Source organism: Colletotrichum karsti, assembly GCF_011947395.1.
Source record: "Colletotrichum karsti strain CkLH20 chromosome Unknown Scaffold2, whole genome shotgun sequence".
Lineage (NCBI taxonomy): Eukaryota > Fungi > Ascomycota > Sordariomycetes > Glomerellales > Glomerellaceae > Colletotrichum > Colletotrichum karsti.
Genome location: NW_024065902.1, coordinates 1630804 through 1655920, shown reverse-complemented (window position 1 = coordinate 1655920; position 25117 = coordinate 1630804). Strand labels below are relative to the sequence as shown.

The following is a 25117-nucleotide window of genomic DNA, read 5'->3' as shown; positions in this document are numbered from 1 at the left end:
TTGAGGTAAGGTGAGTTTACGGCAAGGTACGCCGGCTGGCTGCTGGTGCCACAGACGCCTGGGTCGTGCGCCGTACCTTTCCAGTTGGATTACGTAAGAAACTTGACTTCTGAACCGCCGCAACTTTGTTTCTTACCATCCCGAATACCCAGCTACGAATGACACCTCGTCCAGATCAAGCTCAGATAAGATATGATTCAATCATATCGGATCAATGAAGCATTGCCAAGCCGCAAACCGTGTGAAAGTGACTGCTGCTCCAGTCTCCAATGCACTTAATACGACGTGTAGTGTGTTGAACAAATGTATCCCTTTTCTTTTGCTTTCCCACCAACATTCAATCTTTGCAGTTTGATATCTCATAAAAAAATCACAGATCGACTGCTACCTTACGCAAGTTGGCAGGACGAGGCACTCATAGTTTCCCAGACGTAGACACTTTTGAGCCACGTGACTGATCTTTCGGCAGATAAGATAACTGGTGCGAAAAGATGTGGGGCCGCTCAGAGACATCCCGTCTTTCCCTGGCAGACGGGACCGATCACTGAGGTGGGAGGCAACCCCTGCACTAGCGACCTGCCTAAGCCTACTAGCTCAGTGGAGAGGCTCTGATTTGCATGACGGGGCAATTTTTCAGGAATTCAAGTCGCGACGACGCGCTTAACTTGGCAGCTACCTTACCCTCACCCGGACATCACCTTCCATTGCGTTTGGAGTCCTCCGACAACCACACCCCATCACCACTCGCGAATTGCAAGGAAGTTCCAGCACTTCTTTCCGACAACAACTGCACCATTTGCAAAGCAAGAATTATCTCCCTCTTCGATATTCGAGCAATGCGCCAGCTTTTGCTGCCCACCAACATCCATTAACCATGAAGGACTGGAGCAAACAGACTGTGGTCCAGCTCAAGGCCGAGTTGAAGCGCCGCGGTCTAGCCGTAGCCGGTCTCAAGCAGGAACTTGTTACGCGCCTTTCCGAAGACGACGCGACTGCTGCCGTCGCAGAGAATGAAGCTGAGCCCTCTGAACCCGAGCCTGCAGAGGACCCCGAACCCCAACCTGTCGAGCACAAAGAGCCTACGGAGCCTACGGAGCCTTTAGAGCCTACCGATGATCCCGCTCCTGCGCCCGTCGATGATGCCCCGAAGGAAGTCGCGAGCACCGAAGCCGAGCCGGCATCCACACCCGCGCCCGCGCCAACCGAGTCAGAGGCACCTCGTTCAGAACCCAAGCCCGTCGACGAATTGGCGGCTCCTCCTGACTCGAACAAACAAGATGCTCCAGCTGCAGTTTTGATGACTGAAGCCTCCACGGAATCCGCACCTCCTGCACCCGCAGAGATAGCTCAGGATGCTCAAAAACGGAAGCGACGATCAGAGAGTCCTGTCCAGTCGGCCGAGGAGGTGTCCCGCAAGCGCGTCAAGGCGGACCAGGACGAGGCGCAGTCTTCTGAGCCATCTGGCGTGAGTGGTGTCATCAAAAAGATCAAGGAGGGACTGGAGAACAATACCAGTATTGCGGAAGACATCGCCAACGATGCGAAGTATATTTCGGATCATGTGGCGGAGCCCACGAGCGAGCCTATGGACAAAGATTCACAGCCTCAAGAGACCAAGGAGGACGCTGAGGATGTCGTAATGAAGACAGAGGACGATACCATTGAGGAGGAAGCGACGGAAGGCTCTCACGGCGATGCCTCGGCTCAGAAAGCATCCAAGCATGTTGACGACACCTCGAGAAGTGAGGACCAAGCTCTGGTGCCGCAAGAATCCTTCGAATCGGTTCAGCAGCTGCCGACTAAACAAGATACTGGCGATGCTATGGAGGTTGAGCGCGATGTGCAGCCCTCCCTTCATCCTGCCACCAGAGCTCTCTACATTAAGAACTTCATGAGACCCCTTCGTGAGGAAGCGGTACAGGCACACCTCCTCGAGCTGGCGACTCCTACCGGCACAGACCCTGATTCAGACGACATCGAGGTTCTATTCGTCGACCGCATCAAAACTCATGCCTTCGCCGTCTTCAGGACCACGGCTCAGGCTTCTCGCGTTCGCAACGCCTTGCATGACGTCACCTGGCCTGACGAGCGCAACAGGAAGCAACTATGGGTAGACTTCGTCCCGCCAGAGAACGTGACCGAATGGATTGACGAGGAGCAAAACCAGGACAGCGGTCGGGGAGGTACTCGCTGGGAAGTTTCCTACTCTCGCGAAGACGATGGCTTCGTCGTTGCGCGTCTGACATCTGGCACTGCGCCTCCGCCGGCAGTACCAGCACCTGAGCCAGCCAGACAAATCCCCTCCGGACCTGCTGTTAAGGACGTTAACGCAATTTCTCTGGGGCCTCGCGCCGGAAGAGGAACAGATGGCGCGCCGCTGGGGCCCCGAGGGGACCCCCCTCGTGGACCGAGTGGAAGAGGCCCTCGACAGATCCAAGATTTTCCCGGTGGCCCTCTGCAAACGACAAACAAAAGCCCACAGATCTCCTATCAACCTGTCACTGATGACTTGGCCAACAGGAGAATCCGCAATATGCGTTCCTACTACACTCAGGACCTTCAACGAGACATGGGCCCGGAGACCGACATCAACCGCTATACATTCGAGCAGGGCGACGGCTTTGTTGACAGGGGCAAGGAAAACTTCGTCGGCATCCGGCCGCCGCATAGAGAGAGAGGAGGTCAACGTCGTCCAGATAGGGGCCCTGGTGGCCGTGGACCTCCTCCTCGTGGACCGCCTCCTGGCCGCGGCAGACGTCAGAACGGCAACCGTCGCGGTCCGCGCCTCCTGAGTGATAGGTACCTTCCCGGTATTAATGATAGCGGACCCTACAGGCAGGGAGACCGTGGCAACTTCGGATCCCGCGGCGATGATCGTGATAGGCGGTACTAGCAGCAATCGACGGATCATTCTGCGCAGCATCAGGCGCCGCACGCTTCGGATTTCTCTGTGCATCAACCTGCTCAACCTTCTCACCCTTCTCCTCAGAGTTCTCATGGCCATTCTCGCGGCAGCTCTTGTGGCCGCTCTCGTGGTAGCTCTCGCGGCAGCTCTCAGGCCGAGTTCACGGAGGTCGAACCCATTTTCAAAACTGGACAATTGCTCGGCTTCGGCGACCGACTCAAGGCCAGAGTCGGGTGCCCCATGAGCATCTGAACGAGCCATGGTTTCAACAACGGATTCTTCGCCACCCCGGCTTTCATCTCTGTCTTGATGGGCTTTTGCACTCGGGGCGTGGACGAGACGCCTCCTTCGCCTGAGAATATCGACCTCGCCTATTCGAATCGGCACAGCAGTTTCCCTCCGGAAAATGATAACGAGTTGCATGCCACACCTTAACATCGAGTACGCACGAGCTGTCATAGACCGCGGAGGGAGATTGGTGTTGGATGAATAACCAATTTTCCTAGGCTTCCTATCCCGGATGCATATGGAGTTTAAGCAAACCGAAAATCACGAAAACACCAAAAAAACCAAAACATCAACGCCACTGTTGGGCAGAACATACAAAAGAAGAGACGCAAAACGGCAGATATCAACATAATCAAAATTCACAAGTGGGCATGGACGGAGTCGGATAGGAAATCATGGAAGGACGGGGAAAACGGCGGGGGGTTTTCTCTCACCTTGCACCTCTGCCCTTGCCCGTGGCAACGGGCAGCGCTCTAGACTGCATTCTTTCCTCCCCAAAAACGTACCTGTTTGTTTCGACATAGAGAGACGTGCTGCTTCACCGCTGCCGCGTTGCGATACCACTGCCCCGCGCCATCCGCGCGGGCTTCATCATACAAGGAAGGCTTTCTAGTTCATTCTCCCTGGGGTAGATAGATAATTGAAGAAGCTTTTGAAACCAATCCTTGTTGTGTATAAATGTCGATGTCTCCATACCGTCTCCTAGATCTCTTCTGCAAGCATCGTCGGAGTCGGTCAGACAAGCAGCTCGGTGTCGGAGTAGACAAACCTTACTTGCTAACTACTTCCACAAGCTGAGCTCCCATGGCGATCATGAAAAAAGGCATGTTCGTACTCAGGATGTATTGGCGTTGTGCAGCTAGTGTGGATTCATCTATTTTGTTGACATGTCCCGTTAGGACTCGTTGTTGCGAGTGCCAGCGTCTCACGTCACATTAACCTCATGACAGTTGGCCCGACTACTGCAGCCGTGGCGAATTCAGTTATCAAGAGACACGTTAGGATGTCACTGCATGGGTCTTCACGGAGATGACCGGAGATCGTGTTTCCAAAATGATATGCTTTTTGTGTATCAATTTTAGGAAAGAAGCTGCTTTCCAGCTTGTGTCAACTTAAAATAGCAAGAGAACGCAAACCATAAGACTATCCTATTCCCAGGAAAAGAGAACCCATGTGTACCTGCCGCGAAACCACAAATCCATGAAGGTTAAGAACAAACTACAGAAGAACCGAACCACTTAGGCGGCCGCAGCCAGGGTGCTGGGCTCAACGCCGACACGCTCCCTGCTAAGGATGTCGAGCATGAGGGGGGTAGGACGGTTGTCCTTGTAGATCTTCTCGCTCTCCTTGAAGAGCTGGACGTTCTCGATGTACTTGTCAAAGAGGTAGGAGCTGTCCATCGGGCCACCCTTGGCCTCGGGGTGGAACTGGGTGGAGAAGATGGGGCGGGTCTTGTGCAACATGCCCTCGTTGCTGCCGTCGTTGAGGTTGACAAAGTACTCCTTGAACTCGCTGGGCAGGGTAGAGGAGTCAACGGCGTAACCGTGGTTCTGGCTGGTGATGTGGCACTGGCCAGTGGTCAAGTCGAGGGCGGGGATGTTGTGGGCACGGTTGCCGTACTTGAGCTTGATGGTGCGGGCGCCGACGGCCAGGGCAAGGAGCTGGTGGCCGAGGCAGATACCCATGATGGGGACGGGAGAAGTCTCCATCAGGCGGCCGAGGTTGTAAATGGTGTCCTGGCAGTGAGTCGGGTCACCAGGGCCGTTGGAGATGAAGACACCGTCAAAGTTAGAGGCGACCTTCTGGATGGGGTAGTTGTAGGGGAAGACAGTGACAGAGGCGCCACGGCTGACGAGACTGCGAAGGATGTTCTCCTTGACACCGCAGTCGATCAGGGCGACGTGGTACTTGGCACCGGGAGACTCGACAACGAAGGGAGCCTTGGTGCTGACACGCTTGACCAGGTTGATCTGGCCAGGGTCGATGAAACTCTCGTCCTCGTCGGCATCGTACTCGTCACCAATGGTGATCCTAGCAAGGGAAGAGCCCTGCTCACGGAGGAAGGTGACGATGGCACGAGTGTCAACGCCAGAGATGGCGGGAACACCCTCACGAGCGCACCACTCGCCCAAGCTCTCAACAGCAGTCCAGTGGCTGTACTGCTCGGCGACGTCGGCGACGACGACACCAGCGCACTGGATGTGGGGGGACTCAAAGTACTTGAGGAGCTTGAACTCATCAAGCTGGTTGGAGGGCACACCGTAGTTGCCGATAAGGGGCTGGGTGAAGACCAGAATCTGGCCGCGGTAGGAGGGGTCGGTCATGGACTCGGGGTATCCCACGAGGGATGTGGTGAAGACGGCCTCGCCGGAGATGTTAGAGTTTGCTCCGAAGGCTCGGCCCGAGAAGACGGGGCCATCCTGTGTCTCTAGTCAGCGAACCATGATCTCTGGTGACAGCTCGGTGTGTTCGGAGGTAACGTACTCGGATAGTGAGGGTGGCGTCGAGGTTGGCGACGGGAGCAGTTGCGCGGGTCTGGTTGAAGGGCATCTTGCGGCCCTTGCTGCCAGTGGCCTGCTTGGAGAGGAATCGGGTCTGAGCTCGGAAGCCGGAGCTCAACCCGGCGGCACTCTTGGCCGCGGGCTTGGAGAGTTGGGAAGCCAATCGAGAGAACATTGTGATTGTCGGTTGGTAGGGGTTGCTGATGATTTGGATGCTGATTATGTCAAAAGACCTTTATGCCCTGGAAGCCTTCCAAAGGTGGTCTGTTGGCATGGTTAGTCTTGCGCTGAGAGAGAAGCGGTGAGTCAACCGCGGAGAGAGCATCGTGCGGACCTGAAAGATAATCCTAATGATAACGAGTCAGCAACAGCATTTCGCAACAATGTCGTGTAATTGAAGGCGGCGAGCGTGCAAGCAGAGCCCAGTGGCCTCAATTGGGCTGTGGGCCAAGTGCACGAGCACGAGACAGAGTTTTGACCGGCGGGGTTGAGTATCGCGAAGGCCGTGACCTCAGCTCGCACACCGAGATAAGAGTTGGGAGGAGCTGCAGCAGCTACATTACATTACATACCTGAGAGGTGAAAACTGACGGGCGCCCGTTCATAAGGGCAGATTTGCAAAGAGACAATCAGAAGAAAGGGTGTTGTATTTCTCGAGACGAGGCGGTGGAGGGATGATGGCCGGAGATATTCTGTGACGGGGGTATTGCACGATGTGGTGAGATTTTTGTTGGTGAGGAGGGGAAAAAAAAAAAGAAGAAGGGGAGAGGAAGAAAAGGGCGAAAGAAGAGGCAGATATCGGGTAGAAAAATACCTTTGCAGCAATGGAGCACGAGCGCCGACGCGGAGTCACACACACACTGGACAAAACCGCCAGGACGGGGGCCGGGGCATTCAATGGAAGGTCAAGGTCACGGCCAGTAGAAGCTGCTTAAGAAAAAATAATGGGAAGCTCGCCATTGGACCCTTTGAACAAATTTGCTGTCTCTGGTGGGGTCCCAACGCTGTGATACGCCAGCCACGGGGTAAACGGGGAGGGACACTGAGAGATGGGGGGCTATCGCTGCAGGGGAAACTCTCACCAGACAGTGCAGCAACTGAATCCCTCCAGGGCTCTTTTTGGCAGGGCGGTGGCAGTTGAGCAGTTGAGTGAGGCGCTCATCCCCGCCCCGCTGTCAAGGCGCGCCGATGTCGTCGTTATCGCGGGGCTTTGACATGAGCCAATGTGCTAAGACAATTCGCTCGTCTAATTCGCCTTACGTAAGGTTTCACTTACCTAGAGGCGAATAAGCTATCCGTTGAGGTAGCATTCCATTCGTTCCATTCGCTCTCCCCGGTTCTTATCAGCCCTGCTTGACTGAACGACATTACATCACCGACGCGACAGGCCACGGGCTACAGCACGGCATTGAGCCGGCATTTGGTGTGGGATAGATACCCTGAACCCTAAGATCGACTCTGCAGATGTCCAAAGCTTCCATCGAGTCTTTTTTGTGTTCTGTTCTGAAATTGACTCAGTAACCAGATTGGTGGGCGTTGTGTCCAACGATCTCTATCAAACACCGCCGCACTCGGAGTCCCACAAGCTAACTCCATTCTCCAACTCTTAACAATGCATAGTTCACTAAACGCCGTAACTGCATGTGGGTTGGAACCTTGACCGGAGCAAACGGGGCCAAACGGCGGGGACGCCCTCCGCTTCCGGCCTATCGGGCTCTCCCTTGCCAACCAGAAACGAAGCAAACAAATGAATCCTTTCAACTCCTCACCGACTCGACTCGGTGTCCTTGTCTTGAGAGATAGACCCTGGCAACACCATCTCTTCGGAAACCCCGGCGCTTCCTGGGTTTATTGTCTCTCCTTTCAAATGTAGCAAGCTTCAAGCGAGCAACTCTGTGATCAGAGAGATACTTTGTTTCGCTTATTCCTATATTCGAGTTGTGAGACTCAAGGAGATGCCACTCTGTCTGCAAATATCTGCCACCAGATATATCACGTGGGCGGTCATCTTGTCGGCTGTACTCAGCCGAATGAGACACTTGGTTGCATGCCAAGGTAGCAGTCAAGTAGGAAATTGCTACACAAACTGCCTCAACCCAACTCTGACTAAACAATGATTTCGAATAGTGTACAGCGGTCTGGACTTCCCCTCTCTTCACAAACCACCAGTAAAACTGCTAAATTCCGAGTCAATAATTTCCACAAGCTTTCTTTCCTTGGAGATCCCACAACTGAGTTGTCGAGCACAGCCAGACGGTAAGTATGTGGCGGCATGACTCGGGTGGCTGGCACGAGGGTAGAGTTACGCTTGACTCTCGAGCGGGGTATGAATGATGCTGGGGACAGCATCAAATGGATGTGGAAAGAAAAGATAACAGAAATAAGTAAGCAGATATGGCATCAATGGTAACAAGCAGTATGTGGGCACAAACAATATGAGACTTGACATACCCTCAATGAACTTACCCTTATAGATAACATCAACCAACATCATGAGCCACAGGTCCAGCAGCGATTAATAAGCGATATTAATCCAAAATATCGAAGATGGTCGTCATCCAGAGTTGGTATAATGACTCCTTCCTGTCCGAAACGCCCTCCTCTCCCAGGCTCTTTCCATAGCCTCAACATACCTTAGAGGTACCTTACCCAGAGTCTCTTGGTTCGTAAGCCCTTCAAACCAACCCCATGAACGCCAGCGTCCCAACCCCGAACCAAAACGCCAACAACCCGACATCAGAGTATATACAACCTAACCCTCCTCCCAGTCCCCTCCGCCCCAGCGAGCAGCCTCCTATTCGCCCTTCCCAGCAGGAATCTCATCAGAAATACCATCCCGATGGTGAACCCAGAAAACATCAACATCAAAATGAATGCCAATAGATATCTCGGGCTGTCCTGCGGCCGGACGAAGTACGGTCCCCATATGTTGCCCAGCTGCGCCAACAAACACACAATCGCCGTTGCCGCCGCTCTCTTCTCCGGCGTCTCGTTGAGCGTGCTCGCGGCCCAGGTGAAGATCAAGCCCGTCGGCGCGTAAGCCCCGGACACGAACAGGAAGCTCGCAAAGTACCGCGCGGGCTGGTTCACCGTCGCGGCTGTGATGACGTATCCGACCATTGCAACGGCTAGGGAGCCCACGACGTGCAGCCCGCGATCGCCGCGCCGGTCGCTCGACATGGCCACGCCCAGGGCGACAACTGCCGCCAAGAGGTACGGCGGCGCCGTGAGTAGGAGCGTGACTGTGTTCGAGCCGAGTTTGAACCCCTGGACGATCGTGGGGAAGAAGCTGCTCAGGCCGTGAGATGAGAGGAAGAACGCGTTGAGACAGACCTGTACACGTCCCCAAAAGTCAGCCCACCACAACGTCAGTCATCTTCACGGAGGAAATCTCACAAAAAGCCAAGTCCTCACGTCCCTAACCGCAAGATTCAACCCATGCCACACGCTCCTCCTCTTCTCCTCCGGCACCGAGACTCGGTCTGCCTCCATCCTCTGCGCGGCGACCTGCAACTCCTTTTCCGTCATCAGCCACGAACACACTCCCGTCTTGGACCCGATGTAATCCGGCAAGAAAGCAAGCGCCGTGAAAGCTGAGGCGAAGCTTCCCGCTCCTTCGATGACAAAGAGCCATTGCCAGGCGGCCAGCCCCCGAACGCCATCCAGATGCGCGAAGACGGCAGCGGCGATGAGGCCCGCGAAGGCAGTTGCGATCAGCATGCCCGAGTACAAGATGGCGGTGCGGAATGCGAGCTCTTTTTGGGTGTACCAACAGGAAAGGACGTAGAAGACCTATGCCGTTCGCCCAGTCAGATATCAAAGTAAAGGGGCTATGCTAGAGCAGGATTCCCTCGAGACTTACGCCGGGAAAGAAAGGCGCTTCTACCACGCCCAACGCGACTCGGATGACGACCAGACTGGAGAAGTTTTTGGCTGCTGCGGTGGAAGCCGATACGCATGACCAGAGAATCACGCAGCACGGGATATATATACTCGGCCGGACGCGGGTGATGAGCATGTTCGACGGGAGTTGGGCAATCATATACCTGTGTTCCCAGTCAGTCGACGGTTTCCATCACGAATCGTCCGAAGGGACGCAACAAACCCGGCATTGAATACCGAAACCGCCGTGTTGAATTGGTTTCCAACCAGCCCCAGGTCCTTCTCGAATCCGTTCAACTTGGCCTGCCTGTCCCTCCGTTAGCTCCTCCTCGTCCTGACCAGGTAACTCGATTAGGTTGCCCACGCTAGGTTGTTTCTGTCGAGATAGTTGAACATGTACAGAGTCCAAACGACTGGCAGTAGCGACATGTCCAGCTTCCTCACAAGTCTCTTTTCCGCCGCTTGCCACTCCGGCTGTGCCATGGCAACCTCCTCTGGCGTGCTACTCGGTCGCGGCGAATCGACCGGAGTGCCCTTTTCGACGGCATCGACCGAGACATCTTTGCTCGCAAGGCTCATATTGCCCATTCTCAACCCTTCGTCTTCGTCGTCTTAGTCTTTGCCTGGACAATACTGATTTCGCGGCCTCGATGGAAAGAAGTTGAAATTCCGGAATGATTTCATAGAATGCGCCTTCTACTACATTTCAATACATGAGATGCACGAATCGGGCTCGGGAACAATCCTTCACACGTGGAATCGTGTTCGTCCGGGGGGTTCATATATCTAAACCTAAGCAACACCGGAAGCTCCAAAACACATGAGAAATCCGCATTCCAAGGCACCACGAAAAGCCGAAAATGCCAAAACAAACGATAACGAGTCTAAGCCTCCCGGACACGCCGGGCCAATCCGTCACAAATCGGTTCGCAGCGTGTATTGGAGGGGAGGAGTGTTGCAGGCTCAAAGTCTATATCGCCAACCTTTCGCATCCTACCAAGGTTGCGGCTGCGACGCGGGAGGACGGGAGACACGACGTATAATCCTGACTAAGTGGAAGCAAGCCAAGCAAGAAAGCTCGGTGTCGCTAAGATATCTCAGAAGAAGCTTGTCGAGATCGGATGGATCAGCGAACCATCACCGACTCGGCCGATGGCGGTCCCGCGGATCCCCCCTCTTCTCCAACCACCACACCCTCAACCTCATTCAACGAGAAGGGCGGACAAGACGGGAATAACACGAAATTCCCCTCACGCCTACTTAGTCCCCAAAAAATGAGGCTCATGAGTGGTCCCAAGTGGGAATAACAATGAGAGATTCTCCAGCGCCTCTCCGATATTCCCGAAAGGCGAAAAAAGCCCACCCGTTGTGGATATCGACTAACACGCATTTGCGTCATGGAGGTTTATAAATCAGTATAATAGCAGGGTCGATCAAAAGGCGGTATCCGCGGCTTCATTTCATCTCAACATTCAAACGGACAGCGGACACCTGCAATCACCGCAGCTCTTGCAACACAACGTCACAGACACACCATCCGAACACTTTCACCAGATCGCAAAATGTCGTCGAATACGAGCGCAGCCCCCATCTCAGCAGCAACGCGCCTGCGTAACCGCCTCAAGGAGACGGACGACTTGATTCTCCTCCCGGGAGTCTACGATGGCTTCAGCGCCCGCATCGCGCTCGAAGTCGGCTTCGACGGGCTGTACATGGTACGCGGCACACCCCTTCGTCTCAAGACTCGCGGAAACTAACGCAAGGCAGACGGGCGCGGGTACCTCCGCCTCGAGACTGGGCCTTCCAGACCTGGGCTACGCGACACTGAACGACATGCGCGCGCACGCCGAGATGCTGTCGAACCTGGACCCCTCGGTCCCGGTGGTAGCGGACGCGGACACAGGCTACGGCGGTCCGAACCAAGTGGCGCGCACCGTGACGCAGTACGCCCGATCCGGCGTCGCCGGCCTGCACATCGAGGACCAGGTGCAGACGAAGCGGTGCGGGCACCTGACGGGGAAGGAAGTCGTCGACGTCGACGTCTTCGCGGCACGCATCAAGGCCGCCACGCTGGCGCGGCAGAAGATCGGATCTGACATCGTCGTGATCGCGCGTACGGACGCGCTGCAGACTCACGGGTTCGACGAGGCGCTGGAGAGGTTGAAGGCGGCCGTCGCGGCGGGCGCGGACGTGGCGTTCCTCGAGGGCGTCAGGAGCGAGGAGCAGGCCAGGCGGGCATGCGAGGTTCTCGCTCCGACACCGGTCCTGCTGAACATGGTCGAGCACGCTTCCACGCCGTCGTGGACCGCCGCGCAGGCCAAGGACATCGGGTTCAGGATGATGATTGTGCCGTTCGCGGCCATTGCGCCGGCGTACGAGGCTATTCGGGACTCGTTGAAGAGACTGAAGGAGACGGGCGAAGTCGGGACGCAGAAGGATTTCACGCCGCGCAAGTTGTTCTCGATCGTTGGGTTGAATGAGGCGATGGAGTTTGATGCTGCTGCTGGAGGGTCTTCGTACGGCCAAGTTAAGGATGCCACAGACTAGAACCTTGACGTATGTAGTTACATAGGGAAGCCTTATGCCATATTGAGAATGACACGTCCCCTTTTCTAGCCTTTTCTAGGCGATTGTTGAGAGCTGCATTCGATAGAGATGAAAGTGATAACAGGGGTGAGCTTGAGTAGAAAGTGAGAGTTAGGCAACGCTCCAAACACCTTGCCCATGCCGAGGCGATGCGGCTCTGTCCGATGGCGGAAGAGTCCAAAGCATAGGCTTTCGCCGCTTTCAGTACACATTCGCGAGTTCTTCACATTGGTGCTGTAGCACACTTTGGCTGATCCGAAGCTTCTCTCAGAGTCTGTTTCTATGCATGAACTCAGAGGGATCCGATGACATTGGTGATATGGCCAGGGAGGTCGATGCTCGCCAAGAACGACTCCTGCCAAATGGATTGGCGTATCCATCGGTTGACTTTTCGTCACAACATCTAGGTCGCCTGTCAGCATATGTCGTCAACATCCGAGCGGCCAAACGTTAAGGATCGCCATGGTGCAAATTGCCCTGTGATTAGATCCGCATTCGCTACCATATCAACAATGGTACTGATGTGTAGTCTTTGGCTTCCACGCAAATACTACCTGCAATTCAGCATAGACAGGATTGCGGTCGACTTTCGCGTGTGATTCGTCCCGGTTCTTCACATCTGTCTACTCAGTAGATCATGGCGGCCCCTAGACGACGCAGACAAACGACCAAGAGCTTGATTCAAACAAATCTATTGCCGATATATCTTTAGTACTGATACAGACTATTAAGTCACGCCCCTTACAAGGCGCCGAGCTCCTTGAGCTTGGAAACAAGACCGCCGACGTCCTCGACCTTGCCACCGCCCTGTCGCTGAGCAGGCTCTGCGGGAATCCGTTAGCACTCCCAACGCCGACACACCACACACGAATCGCAGATTTGACTCACCAGTGACCTTCAAGACCTTCAGCCTCTTCTCGCCTCCGATGCCGTAGTCCGCCAGCTTCTTCTTCTCGAGCGGCTTCTTCTTCGCCTTCATGATGTTCGGCAAGCTGGCGTACCGCGGCTCGTTCAGCCTCAGGTCCGTCGTGATGACGAGCGGCAGCTTCGCCTTGACCGTCTCCACGCCGCCGTCGACCTCACGCGTGACGCTGACGCTGTCCCCCTCGCCGAACTTGACCTCGCTGGCCTGCGTCGCCTGCGACCAGCCGAGGAGGCCCGCCAGCATCTGGCCCGTCTGGTTCGCGTCGTCGTCGATGCTCTGCTTGCCGAGGATGACGAGGTTGGATTTGTGCTCCTGCGCCGCCTTGTGCAGCAGCTTCGCGACCGACAGCGGCTCGAGGTCGTCGCCCTCCTTGGTCTCGACGTGGATCGCGCGGTCGGCGCCCATGGCCATGGCCGTCCGGAGCACGTCGACGGCCTTGGGGGGTCCCGCCGAGATGACGGTGATGTCCTCGACGCCGCCGGGCGCGCGCTTCTTCTCGCGGATGCGGACCGACTCCTCGACCGAGAGCTCGTCGAAGGGGTTCATCGAGTGCTTGACGCCGGCCGTCTCGACGCCCGTCTGGGCCTTGTTGACTCGGGGCTTGACCTGTTTTGTCCGAAGTCAGCTCGGTCCTCGCATCACAAGCCAAATCTCTGTTGACGAGGGAGAGAATCTCGAAAAAAAAACTCACAGCGTAGTCAATGACCCGCTTGACGGGGACGAGGATTCTGAGGGCGGACATTTTGGGACTCTCTTTTGGCTTGATCAATGGCCTCGGAGAGTTGATGCTGTTGCGGTCGGGAGTGGGGTGGGATTGGGAATGGCAGCTCGAGTTCGAAGTTGGCCGTGCCGTGTCGTCACTGGGGAAAATGGGACCTCCGGTGCAGCGATACCGGCTAACCTCGGGTCATCGCCCCACCTAACCATTTTCGGTCATTAAGCACAGAGACGCCGACTTGAGGTAACATACTCCCCGAGAGTTGATCAACTGATGATTTTCCTTGATATCTAGCTGCAAAGACGGCTCAGGCTCTAGTGCGCGGGTCTCTGCAGTGTTTTCACAGTGAGAGACATTGGCTTGTTGGCCCGATGTCGACCTCTTCGGTCACAGCAACGATGGCCGCAGGTCCGATTTCAAACATTGATATTGCAACAAAATTGATATTCTACTATATGCAGGCCTGCCAAAGTACGACAAACGCTCAACACCCCCCCAATCACCCAAAACAAACACCACTCACCAGTCATCCCACCCATCATTATCCTTCTTCGCAGCAGGAGCCGTGCCTCCGCCGGTCTTCTTGCCCATAGCAGACGTTCCGATGGAGCTACCGCTGTTCTGCTGCCTCTGGTCTGCCAGGTTCGAGAAGCTGTCCCAGAAATCCTTCTTGCTCTCGTCCATGGGCACCTGCCTTGACCCCTGACCACCTTGGCCACCGGGGCCCTCGACGAAACGGTTGAAGCCATCATGGGCGTTGCGAGCGCCTTGTTGCGCAACGCGGCCGACCTGGCCGGCGGCAACCTGTGCTTGTCTCGCGAAGTCGGATTCAGCCAGCTGGGGGACGACGTATTAGTCCCGATCTCTTCGTCCGGGCCGGCGCGGGCGGAGACGGAATTCCAGTAGTAGAAGTAGAAGGGTCACCCACCTGTTTCGCTGTGGGCTGAATGTAGCCATCGTTGACGGTTTTGGCCGTCTTTGAGACGGTGGTCGTGAACCAGCCGAAGCCCTTGGTCAGAGCGGCCATCGGGTCCTTTTGTAGCTCGTCCACCGTCGGCATGCCGCCGTCCTTCTTCTCGGGCATGGGCGAGCTGCCAAAGCCTGCATATTTACCGCCCTGGCTCGGCGGCAAGTCGTCTGGTCTCGAGGCGTTCTCGGCGCCCAGCTTGGAGAAGTACTTGTCGTCCACCTTCACCTTCCTGCCGGGACTGGCGGAGCGACTGTCGGTGCCGCCCAGCGGCGTGGCGGTCCTGCTGACGGGCTTCGCAACGGGTGCGGGCGCGGCCTTCTTCTCACCCGGCACGTACTCCTTGCCCTCGACCTTGGCCGTGAGTCTGTCCTTCCACTCCTCACCAACCTCTCCACTGTATCGCTCGGCGATGGTCGCATCGTCCCACGAGATGCCCCTCATCTTGGTGTCCTCGTGCTGCTCGAAGAAGTTACGCCAGTTCTCATTGCCGCCGAGGCGCATCCGTTCGATCTCGACTTGCTTGAAGGCGTCCATGGAAATGCTGCGCACGAACGAGATGTGCACACCGAGGCCGCGATGAACGCCTGCGCATGATAGGCAGATGAAGATGCCGAACTTCGGGGAGGCCCATTGCGGCGAGGGCGCGTTGCAGTCGCAGCAGACGTTGTTCTTGGCCTCCTTTTGGATCGCGGCCAGCTAAAGGACAAGGGAGTCAGCTGGGAGCCGCGCAGTCGCACTGCACGTCATTGGTAAAAAGAAAGAACTCACCTTGGCTCGCGTCTCGGGATCGACCTCCCACATGGCCTTGGAAGCCATTGTGGGAAGAATTCAGTGGTCTCGAATAAAGAGCGGAATGTGAAGACCGGGTCGCGCGGTTTGAGGTATGCTCGAGGTTGTCAAGTATTTGTGGAGGGGCTTTCAAAGTTGGGTGCCGATAAGGGGTCGTGGTTTCTACAGCCCAGGGGACGAGAATCCGGGCGGATGTCGACAGCTGGCCTTGCTCTTAATTTAAGGTGCCTAGCGCGGCAGGCTGTCTCCGGTCCAGTGGTACGGAGTACACGCAACCTTAGCCTCAATTAACCCGGCGAGACTGCTCGCTTTTCCCGACCAGGCTGATCCGTGTCACTATCGAAAGTGGTGTTTCTCTGTCGTCTTCTTTTGTGGCGTCTATCTGAGAGGCACAGTATCAAGTCAAAGCACATGCGAGGTTGACGTGTACGGCTACAGACAGACAGGGGCCAAAACATTCCATGGGGGTTCTGGGGACTCGGAAGCACAAAAAGGGTCTGGACTGGCTCTGGGACACTTGGCTTTTGGGCCCTTCCGGCGTCACCAATGACAGCCCACGAAACATGACGGGCGCCACTGAAACCGACTGGATTCCACCCAGCCGCCAAACACCTTGGAGGTATCCGCATATCCCATCATGCGGAGACTGACGTTCAGACGGACGCAGACTAGAACTACATTCTGCAACTCTAATCTTACTGTTTGCGATGGATACATCACGTAGTCACTTGCGCATAGTGGAGATCTGTCATGAACTGCAAAAAGCTACCCGATTTTATTCGTTTTGCGCCGAACTTTTCCTCTTCCTTCCAGACCGCCTCGAGCTAAAGCTAATGTACAACCCAGCACAGGGTGACGGAGAAAATGGAGGTAGGTAACAAATACCGGAAAGGTGGCCGGTGAGATCGTGTGTATTAATTTAGTGATGATGGCAGCGCTGCACATCTTTGTCTTGCCTAACTACCGAGAACGAGTCTGGAGAGAGCAGACGTAGATGTATTGGCCACCTCTTTTTTTGGGGGCACTTCCAAAAAAGGGGAAATCGTCGTAACAGATACCGCATCATGAAGCTCGTTAAGGCGGCGTCTTCGAAGACTGGTTCAAAGACGATATGCCGTGGCTGGGTAAGATTGGGTTGCCTAGATTTAGGCGGTGGTGGTAGCGGGAGCGGCGGCGGCGGCGGGGGTAGCCTCCGCAGCAGGGGCAGCAGCAGGAGTAGCGGCGGCAGCGGGGGTAGAGGTGGCGGCAGCAGCCTCCTGGGTGCCGTTGGCCTTGGTCTCCTCCTTAGGAGAGTTGGCCTCCTCGTCGGTCTTGTCAGGGCTGTCAATGGCAACCTTGACGGCGATCTCGCGGCCCTCAATCTCCTTGCCGTTCATCTCGTTGACGGCCTTCTGCTGGAGCTCCTCAGAGGCGAGAGTGACGAAACCGAATCCGCGACCCTTGCGGGGCTCGCCACGAGCCTGGAGCTTCTTGATCATGAAACGCGGAATAGGGCGAAGCGCGATCTTGGCGGAGGAAGGGTCGTAGGCGGCGAAGAGCTCCTTGAGCTATGCAGTTGTCAGCCGCTTGTCATTCACGTTCTCCGCACAAGACTCACCTTCTCCTCGGTCAGGTCGTAGGGGAGGTTGGCGACCATGACCTTGGTCTTGGAGGCAATGCCGTCGGCCGGGGGGCCACGCTCGCGGCGCTCACGGGGAGCACGAGCCTGAGCAGGCTTCTCGGTCTTGCTGGCGTCAGTAGCGTTCTTGTTGGTGGCGTCGGTCAAAGGCAGAACCTCGGAGGTAGGAGGGACTTCGGCGGCAGCCTCAACAGGGGCAGCACCCTCAGCACCGTCCTCCTAAGCAAACGTCAGTAAAGTCCAGCAAACGCGATATTATGATGACTTACGCGGCCACCACGGGCGCCACGACCACCGCGGCCACGGCCACGTCCACGGCCACGACCGGAAGGTCTGCGGCGGTTGCCCTCACCAGCGCCCTCTCCGTTGGCACCCTCAGTCTTCTCTCCGGCAGGCTCAGGCTTGCGGGCAAGCTGAACGGAGACCTTGCGCTCCAGAATCTCCTTGCCGCTAAGCTCGGAGATGGCGCGCTCGGCCTCAGTGGGGGTGGAGAGGTCGACGAAGGCGTAGCCAACAGGTCGGTCGGTGCGAGGGTTCTTGGGAATGGAGACGGACTCGCTGTGGGAAAATGCGGGTCAGTATGAGCTGGCACGCGTGACGCAAGTGGGTGGAATTTTGCGGGGCTGTTGAGGGAGGAGAGGCCACGGGGCAACATCGTGACATCGGAGAGAGGCGGTCTGCATGGGTGCGCGACAGCGACTAGATTCCAAGTCGTTGCAAGATGACTCCGAGGCGATGTAGCCAACGATTAAGTGGTGTGCAGTGCACCGGGGAATAGGGACGCAGCTGAGAAGTGGTCCAGTGCTAGTGCTGGGGAAGGAAAGTGCGACTCAGGCCGAAGCTCCAGCGAGCTACGGGGTATGACGACACATGTTCAGTGACAAGAAAATAGGAGACTTACACAAGGTAACCCTTGAAGAACTCCTTCAACTCCCCCTCAGTTGTCGCGTAGGCCAGGTTGCCGATGTAGAGACGGCGTCCCTCAGCAGCGCTGGCGAGAACGGCATCGTTGTTGGCGGCAGGCTTATCGGCGGCCTTGTCGGAGATGGTGGCATTGCTCAGAGCGTTGGTAACGTCATCGATGGCTTCGGAAACCTTTTCAACGGCAGCAGACATGTTGGCGGTATTTGGCTGGATGAAGAAGAGGTTTGGTTGGATTGAAGATTGCGTTTAGGATGATGAGGTGACGGATGACGTGCGGACGAACTCGGGACCTGGCAGCAGGAGCGTTGGTTCGGTAGGCTTGATGGATTGAAGTTCGAGGAGATTGAACTCTGAAACAATGGAGGGGGGAATTTTCTCAGGGTAGCTTGGTGCCCTAGAAAGCTTGAGAGAGGTTGACAGACGACGTTGCGTTGCGCGGTGACACTGGATCTTGAAGTTGTGATGTGGAGGAAAGGAGAGGAGAGGAAGGGAGGTCAAGCCGCGACCTGAAATACAAATATTTTTTTTTCCTTTCCTTTCCTTTCGTGAGCAGGGGGGAACGAGGGACGAGGGTAAGCGAGGCGCAAACCCACCGAACAGCAGGCGCGACCCACTGGCTGGGAGTCCATGGGATGGCAAGACCGTCGAATGGGCAGGTGTGGCGGTGCGGAAGGACGAGGGTATGGGTGGGTACTTGCCTATTATGTCTGCAGCAGCCGGACAGGGGTGAGAAGGGGGAAAGCACGAATGGAAATGACGGCCAGGCAGCTTCCCTCACCGAATGACGGAATGGCAAGAGCGAGGTGTCGTGATTACCATATATTTACCAAAGGAATGACCAAATCTGGTGGTTGTGATACCTAAGGGACGCTAATACGAACAACTTGAGGTGGCATCCAATCTCAAGAGGTAACTATCTTAAGGTAGCTGACAACTGAGCTGTTGTTCGTGCTCCTACGGTTGCTGAGTAAATCAACAAAAGTCATCAAGAATCCCTCTCCAGCGCATAGGGGTCGGTCGCAACCACCTTGAGACGAAAGGCGGTCGGCGTCGACTCAAGACGGTACGTACCAAGAGGAGGTGAGTGATGCAGGTGAAATGTCATCCATTAGGAAGGATCCACGCGATAGTGTTGGACATGGCAGGTACATTCAGCTGAGCTGGCAGCAGCCACAGGGCACGGGCTCCAGCAGAAAGAGACCGACATCACCCCTGCACAGAACGCAGGAGGTGCTGGTTGTTCTTTGCATGGGTTTTCTTTTCCCATTTCCACGTGTTTATTATCGCAATATGGCCTTATCTTCGAACAACAATTCATTACAATTTCCTTCCATGACTGGCTGGCCAAGGAGACGCGACACACAACCATCATCAAAACATGCAACTCCCTCCGGCCGGAATCCTGTGTGATCTGCCCAGGCGGTGACAACAACATCGGCCTATCAGGGGAATGAAATGACTCTTCCCCCGCAAAACGGTTGCGATGGGATCCCAGCCAAGCCAGCCCTGATCCAGTGTCCACCCGCTGATGTGCGTTTTCGTGGAGACGCTGAGAACCGAAATGCGACAGAGATCTCGGCACCTACGGCTTCTCTGCGCGGAGGTTACGGATGCTGGCGCAAGCCAGATGCATTATGGATATGGCGCCTGGATATCAGATTCCCATCTCCTACCGAACTCGTCTTCACCAAACAAGTCGCGTGCCTCTGTCTCTGTGGTTTGCCCAGTTTGCAGCCTACATGTGAGATATGCTTGCCGTGGCCAAAAGGCCCGGACACTGCAGGATCCAATTCGGCAAGACTTGCAACAATTAAACGCCCCGCGGCCCCCATCTTGTGGAGAGCTATGCTGCAATGTCGTTCTCTCTCATTCTCTGTCCTTCCACTCAGCAGACACAGCTACCTTTGGAAGAAACCGACATCCAACAACGCACAGCGCCGACGTCTTCTGGCGGCCGAGGGGGGCTTAGCCTTTTGGGGGAAGCAGTAAGCTTTATTCCAGAAGCTTGACGAGATGCTCCATCGGCAAAACCTCCCCCAGTTGGCCAGCTGTCCGATATAACAATGTTGGAGAAGCAACTCGGAATCTTCCCAAAGTTCCGCGAGATATCCAATCTGAGCAACAGTTCGGACCGGCAGGGAATCTCAATCAACAAGCACATGGGCGTATGCTGCTAACAACTTTCTTTCCGACCCCTATCGCCAGATTCTCGCCGTCGTTCCGGTGTTGGTTGACGAGAGACATGCGCCGGAGATTTAAATCCAAGGGTCCACCACCAATGACTTGGTACGCCGATTGAGTTGCCTCACTCTGTCCGACCCTGCCTAAGGCGCGACTACACTAACTGAGGTAGAGGTAGGACAGGCTCTAGGAGCCAGGCTATTCAGGTTCCTTGCAGTAGGGTCTCCGAACGGCGCTGCCCATTTCCCTGCAGCAAGCCGAAACCAGACAAGACATGTTTGAGTGCGACGACAATATCGACAACACTCGTCGTCCAACTGAAGGCATCTTGAGGCTGGATGCTGGATGGATGCCCACAAGCTGACCGCTGATCCGGACCGACATTGAACAGGCTCGGCGTATGCCCATTAGGGACCCGTTTCCCGTCCCCGGTCGACGCTGCACTCCCGTATCTATGGGACCGCGGAGAGATGCTTTTGTGCCCGAGATTGGACCCGAATGAACAAATTTCCCAAGGCCCACTGGATTTCGCGGAGCGCATGAAAGTTCTGGAGAGGGTCCCCTGGTTCTCAACGCTAAGGCTCCAGGGGTCTGTCTACACAGGGGGTCGAAGCCGGCGCAGGAAATAGGGACGAAGGCAGAATTTTTGATTGTTGTCGGTTCTTCATCAATTCTGCATTCTCATGTCCGATATTCAATATTTGAACACGATACTCCGGCCAGCTTGGATCAATAGGAGACGGTCTGTCGTGGCTACGATCCACAGACAATTTCGGCCATTCGACCACCATCATCGTATTCGCCAGAGCCCTCAAATTCAATAGTCCTGTCGACTGGTCACTATTCTGTACTGTCGTTGCAATGGCAGTGTCTCTCGCATCTGGCTCCTGAAGGTGAGTCGGGTGAGGCGACAGCCTGAGTCGGGAAGCTTTTCCCTCACCGCACTTCGCCTTATCTCCCAGCTGGCCTCCCTCCCTGCCTTGAACTTTCTCCACAGGAGCTTCAAGATGGGGCGCCGTCCCCTCGCCTTGCCTCGAGGGTGCCACTGGCGCCGCCGTCCCGTGTCCGCGGTGGCCCGCTCAGCCGTTACCTCGCATGCGACTTGACTTACAAGGCCTAGAGCCGTCGTATCTTGGGGGGCACAACCCACCTGTTGCCGCTCTAATCCCAAGAAGATTAGCGACAGACCCGGCAGTCAAGCCCTGTATCTCTGCCTCTGATGTTCCTCGTTGGGGGGATCTGTGGCGCAGATTCATTCGTCTGACCCGGATGTCGGGTATTATCCATGCGGTCTGTGGCTGGCCAGCACGTCACACGAATCAATCACCCTATGACCACCAAGTCTATTTTCTGCTTCATAGTAAAATGTTTCTGCAAAGGAGCTGATGAATTTTGCACTTTCTACCGACGGCTCTCTTTCGTTGCTGCTCGACGACAAGCAACCTTCACCCCGCAAATGGGCAGCGGCACGTGATCCCTTCTTGCACTGAATGGCTCGCTCGTAGCTCCGATGCCGCTGGAGGGGCGAAGAAAAACATCTCCGAGACCTCCGCACTAACGAATCCCATAGCTGCATTTACTAAGAGTCACTTACCACTCCCGCGACTTACACCTTGATCTACCATCGCGGATATTCTTGCCTGGTGTCAGTCGTTCTTTCTTTGCGTGTCGCTCGGCCTTTTTGGATTCAACCGGTTCTGTCAGATCCTGAATCCGCCGAATGACCATTTGAGCAAAGAAAAAAATGACAATCCCGGAGAGCGGCCCCGACCCGGCGCATGTGGCCGACATCCCCGGCCGGTCCATGCTGATCCTCTACGGCTCAGAAACCGGAAACAGCCAGGACATCGCCGAAGAGCTGGGCCGAAATGCCCAGCGCCTGCACTTCAAGACCAAGGTCGACGAGATGAACGGAGCTCAACTGGTATGTTGTCGTTGTCCTATGCTCTTCGTCACAGACTTGTAGACAGGGGGTTTGAGTCTGTTAATCCATGTCTTCAACCCCTGCTAACTCTTATCCTCAAGAGTATGCTATTGCAGTATACTCTGGTCGTCTTCGTCATCTCGACAACAGGTCAGGGAGACATGCCGCGCAACTCAATTGCCTTCTGGAAGAGTTTGCTCAGGAAGAAGTTGCCACCGGGGTGTCTTGGTGCCGTCAAGTTCACGACGTTTGGTCTTGGCGATAGCATGTACATCAAGTATGTTTACATCACATCCTTCCAATTGGTTGTCAAGAGGACAGGGTCTAATTCATTGTCAATAGGTTCAACTGGGCAGCAAGGAAGCTTCACAAGCGGCTTGAACAGCTCGGGGCCCAAGAGTTTTACCCACGCGGGGAGGCGGACGAGCAAGACTCAGATGGGTAAGTTGCTTTCAACTTTGTTTCTTGTCTGCTCTGATCTATCTCAACCATCATCCGGCATATCTTCTACTCCGTAGTTCATCGCCACCTGCAATTATACCACCACCCATCGCCCCTGATCGGTGCCCTGTCGAGTTCTCTTTGTGTTGTTGAAACATAAGGGATCCCCAGACTTTCAGCCCTCACGGCAATTAGTCGTACTCAGATCAGGTTGCTTTGGGTCATGTGGTAGTTAAAACTGTTGCCAGTTCTCATCCAGCTGTAGTTGTTGGACAGTAGTCGCTATGTTATTATGAACTTGGCTGACGAATGCACCAGCGCCGACGAGAGGTATATGCCTTGGGCCGCGGATCTACAGAAGAAGCTCCTCGAAACATTCCCGCTCCCGGAGGATCTCTCACCTATCCCGGACGATGCTCTCCTGCCTCCGAGATATAGTATCTCCTTGGCGGATACTCCAGGCGCAGCCAAAACCCCGAGCGACCTCAACGGCCATGCTAAAGAACAACAACCCGAATTCCAGACATCCATCGATAGCCTCACCGAGAAGACGGACTCCCTGGAAATAAGCGACACACCACCAACTACTCTCCTTCCAATCACAGCCAGCCAAACGGCAACTCTCACCTGCAACGACCGCGTAACCCCCTCAACACACTTCCAAGACGTCCGCCAAATCACCCTCTCCCTCCCCGGCAACCCTCCAATAAACCCGTTCGACAGCCTGACAATCTTTCCCAAAAACTTCCCCCAAGACGTCCAAAAGCTAATCGACCTAATGCACTGGTCCCCCGTGGCCGACCTCCCGCTCTCCATCCCCTCCGACCTCCCGCGCGGCCTCTTCGTCGACGCCGACAGCCCAGTCACCCTCCGCCACCTGCTCACCCACAACCTCGACATAACCTGCATCCCCCGCCGCAGCTTCCTCAAGGAGATGTCCTACTTCACCACCGACGAGTACCACAAGGAGCGCCTCCTCGAGTTCACCATGAGGGAGTACACGGACGAGTTCTACGACTACACCACCCGCCCGCGCCGCACCATCCTCGAGGTCCTGGAGGAGTTCACCTCGGTGAGGATCCCCCTCCGCAGGGTCCTCGACATGTTCCCCGTCATGCGCGGCCGCGACTTCAGCATCGCCAGCGTCGCACACAACCCCGACGACGGCACAACCAGCGCCGCGCTGCTCGTCGCCCTCGTCAAGTACAAGACCATCCTCCGCAAGACCCGCCAGGGCCTCTGCTCGCGCTACCTCGAGTCCCTCCCGACCGGCACGCCCCTCCGCGTCACTGTAAACCACAGCTCCGCCTCCCTCCACGGCCCCGCCAACGCCCGCAGGCCTCTGGTCGCCGTCGCCACCGGCACGGGCGTGGCCCCGCTCCGCCTCTTCGTCGAGGAGCGCCTCTCGCACGAGCACACGGGCGACACGGCCATCTTCTTCGGCAACCGCAGCCGGCACGCCGACTTCCACTTCCGGGACGTCTGGGAACGTCTCCGGAGCGCCGCCGACAAAAGACTCGACGTCCACACGGCCTTCTCCAGGGACAAGGACGCGCCCCGCGAGTACGTGCAGGACGTGATCCGCAAGCGCCCCGCCGAGGTCCGGGCGATGGTCTCTTCCGACGCCATCTTCGTGGTCTGCGGCGGCAGTCTGAAAATGTCGCGTGCCGTCAAGGAGGCCGTCAAGAGTTGCCTGGCCGGGGACAAGGACTCGTATCCCGACGAGGCGGCGGTGGAGGCTGCTTTTGCAAAGTTGACCTGGTGGGAGGAGATTTGGTAGATGACGACAGATGCGGCGATGAGGAGACCGTATCGTTTTTCTTTCAAACGATGTCCGGCTCGTGCATACTAGACGAAAGTTGGTTTGTAGTGAGGAGTAGAGTGGGGAATGCTCGACGTGAATATAGAAGGATGCCAGTGTCTAATGGATAGATACAAGATACCAATGAAAGCCGGGTCCGCAGGTTGCGTGCCGATTGAATTCCCCGTCGGCATTCTTCTTCTCTCGTCAACGTATTTTGAGGTCTCTATTCATGTCTGCCTCGCCTGTGGGACACAACGGGTGATGGGACATCCTGCGCTGGCTCACACCAGCAAAGATGCAGGCAGCGGATGGAAAGTAATCCGAGTTGCGCGGATGAAGTAACGACCTAAGGGAAGTAAAGGCGCAGAGTCATCATATAATCTGCGTGGTCATCTTCACTCATGTGGGCTTTGTAGTGTCTTTAACATGTTCTTCTCTTCGACCTCGAAGGCCCTTTGGCCCTCGACCATGGATATCTCGTGATACATGTACACGTAAAAGGCATCTCGGACCTTTGATCCGATGCTGACCCAGTCATCGTCGCCCCCGGCCTCATGTGCGATGCTGTTTCTGTCTCTAGTTTTCCCTCGAAGATGCGTCCACCCAGGCATCCTCCGTGCACCTCTACAGACTTCGGGACTCTCGTGATAAAATAAGCCAA

The 25117-nt window shown here is 55.8% G+C and overlaps 7 protein-coding genes across 7 annotated transcripts; 3 read left to right on the top strand and 4 right to left on the bottom strand.

Annotated features, from left to right (window-relative positions):
- Positions 1-874: 874 nt before the first annotated feature.
- CkaCkLH20_01011 (SAP domain-containing protein) lies at positions 875-2893 on the top strand (the record flags this gene model as incomplete). Its single annotated transcript, XM_038883731.1, has 1 exon — positions 875-2893. One exon carries the CDS (start codon positions 875-877, stop codon positions 2891-2893), a length of 2019 nt encoding a protein of 672 aa, XP_038751326.1.
- A 1538-nt stretch (positions 2894-4431) lies between these two features.
- On the bottom strand, positions 4432-5869 carry CkaCkLH20_01010 (carbamoyl-phosphate small subunit; the record flags this gene model as incomplete). Its single annotated transcript, XM_038883730.1, has 2 exons — positions 4432-5613; positions 5678-5869. The coding sequence occupies 2 exons, from the start codon at positions 5867-5869 to the stop codon at positions 4432-4434; spliced, it is 1374 nt and encodes a 457-aa protein (XP_038751325.1).
- A 5269-nt stretch (positions 5870-11138) lies between these two features.
- CkaCkLH20_01009 (uncharacterized protein) lies at positions 11139-12123 on the top strand (the record flags this gene model as incomplete). The annotated part of the gene is made up of 2 exons (XM_038883729.1): positions 11139-11291; positions 11344-12123. The coding sequence occupies 2 exons, from the start codon at positions 11139-11141 to the stop codon at positions 12121-12123; spliced, it is 933 nt and encodes a 310-aa protein (XP_038751324.1).
- A 780-nt stretch (positions 12124-12903) lies between these two features.
- Positions 12904-13829, bottom strand: CkaCkLH20_01008 (uncharacterized protein; the record flags this gene model as incomplete). Its single annotated transcript, XM_038883728.1, has 3 exons — positions 12904-12986; positions 13051-13693; positions 13779-13829. 3 exons carry the CDS (start codon positions 13827-13829, stop codon positions 12904-12906), a joined length of 777 nt encoding a protein of 258 aa, XP_038751323.1.
- A 495-nt stretch (positions 13830-14324) lies between these two features.
- On the bottom strand, positions 14325-15591 carry CkaCkLH20_01007 (uncharacterized protein; the record flags this gene model as incomplete). Its single annotated transcript, XM_038883727.1, has 3 exons — positions 14325-14642; positions 14734-15471; positions 15544-15591. The coding sequence occupies 3 exons, from the start codon at positions 15589-15591 to the stop codon at positions 14325-14327; spliced, it is 1104 nt and encodes a 367-aa protein (XP_038751322.1).
- Positions 15592-16709: 1118 nt separating this feature from the next.
- CkaCkLH20_01006 (uncharacterized protein) lies at positions 16710-18298 on the bottom strand (the record flags this gene model as incomplete). Its single annotated transcript, XM_038883726.1, has 4 exons — positions 16710-17111; positions 17162-17401; positions 17452-17740; positions 18084-18298. 4 exons carry the CDS (start codon positions 18296-18298, stop codon positions 16710-16712), a joined length of 1146 nt encoding a protein of 381 aa, XP_038751321.1.
- A 3733-nt stretch (positions 18299-22031) lies between these two features.
- CkaCkLH20_01005 (flavodoxin) lies at positions 22032-24432 on the top strand (the record flags this gene model as incomplete). Its single annotated transcript, XM_038883725.1, has 4 exons — positions 22032-22211; positions 22313-22488; positions 22554-22652; positions 22971-24432. 4 exons carry the CDS (start codon positions 22032-22034, stop codon positions 24430-24432), a joined length of 1917 nt encoding a protein of 638 aa, XP_038751320.1.
- Between the last annotated feature and the right edge of the window lie 685 nt (positions 24433-25117).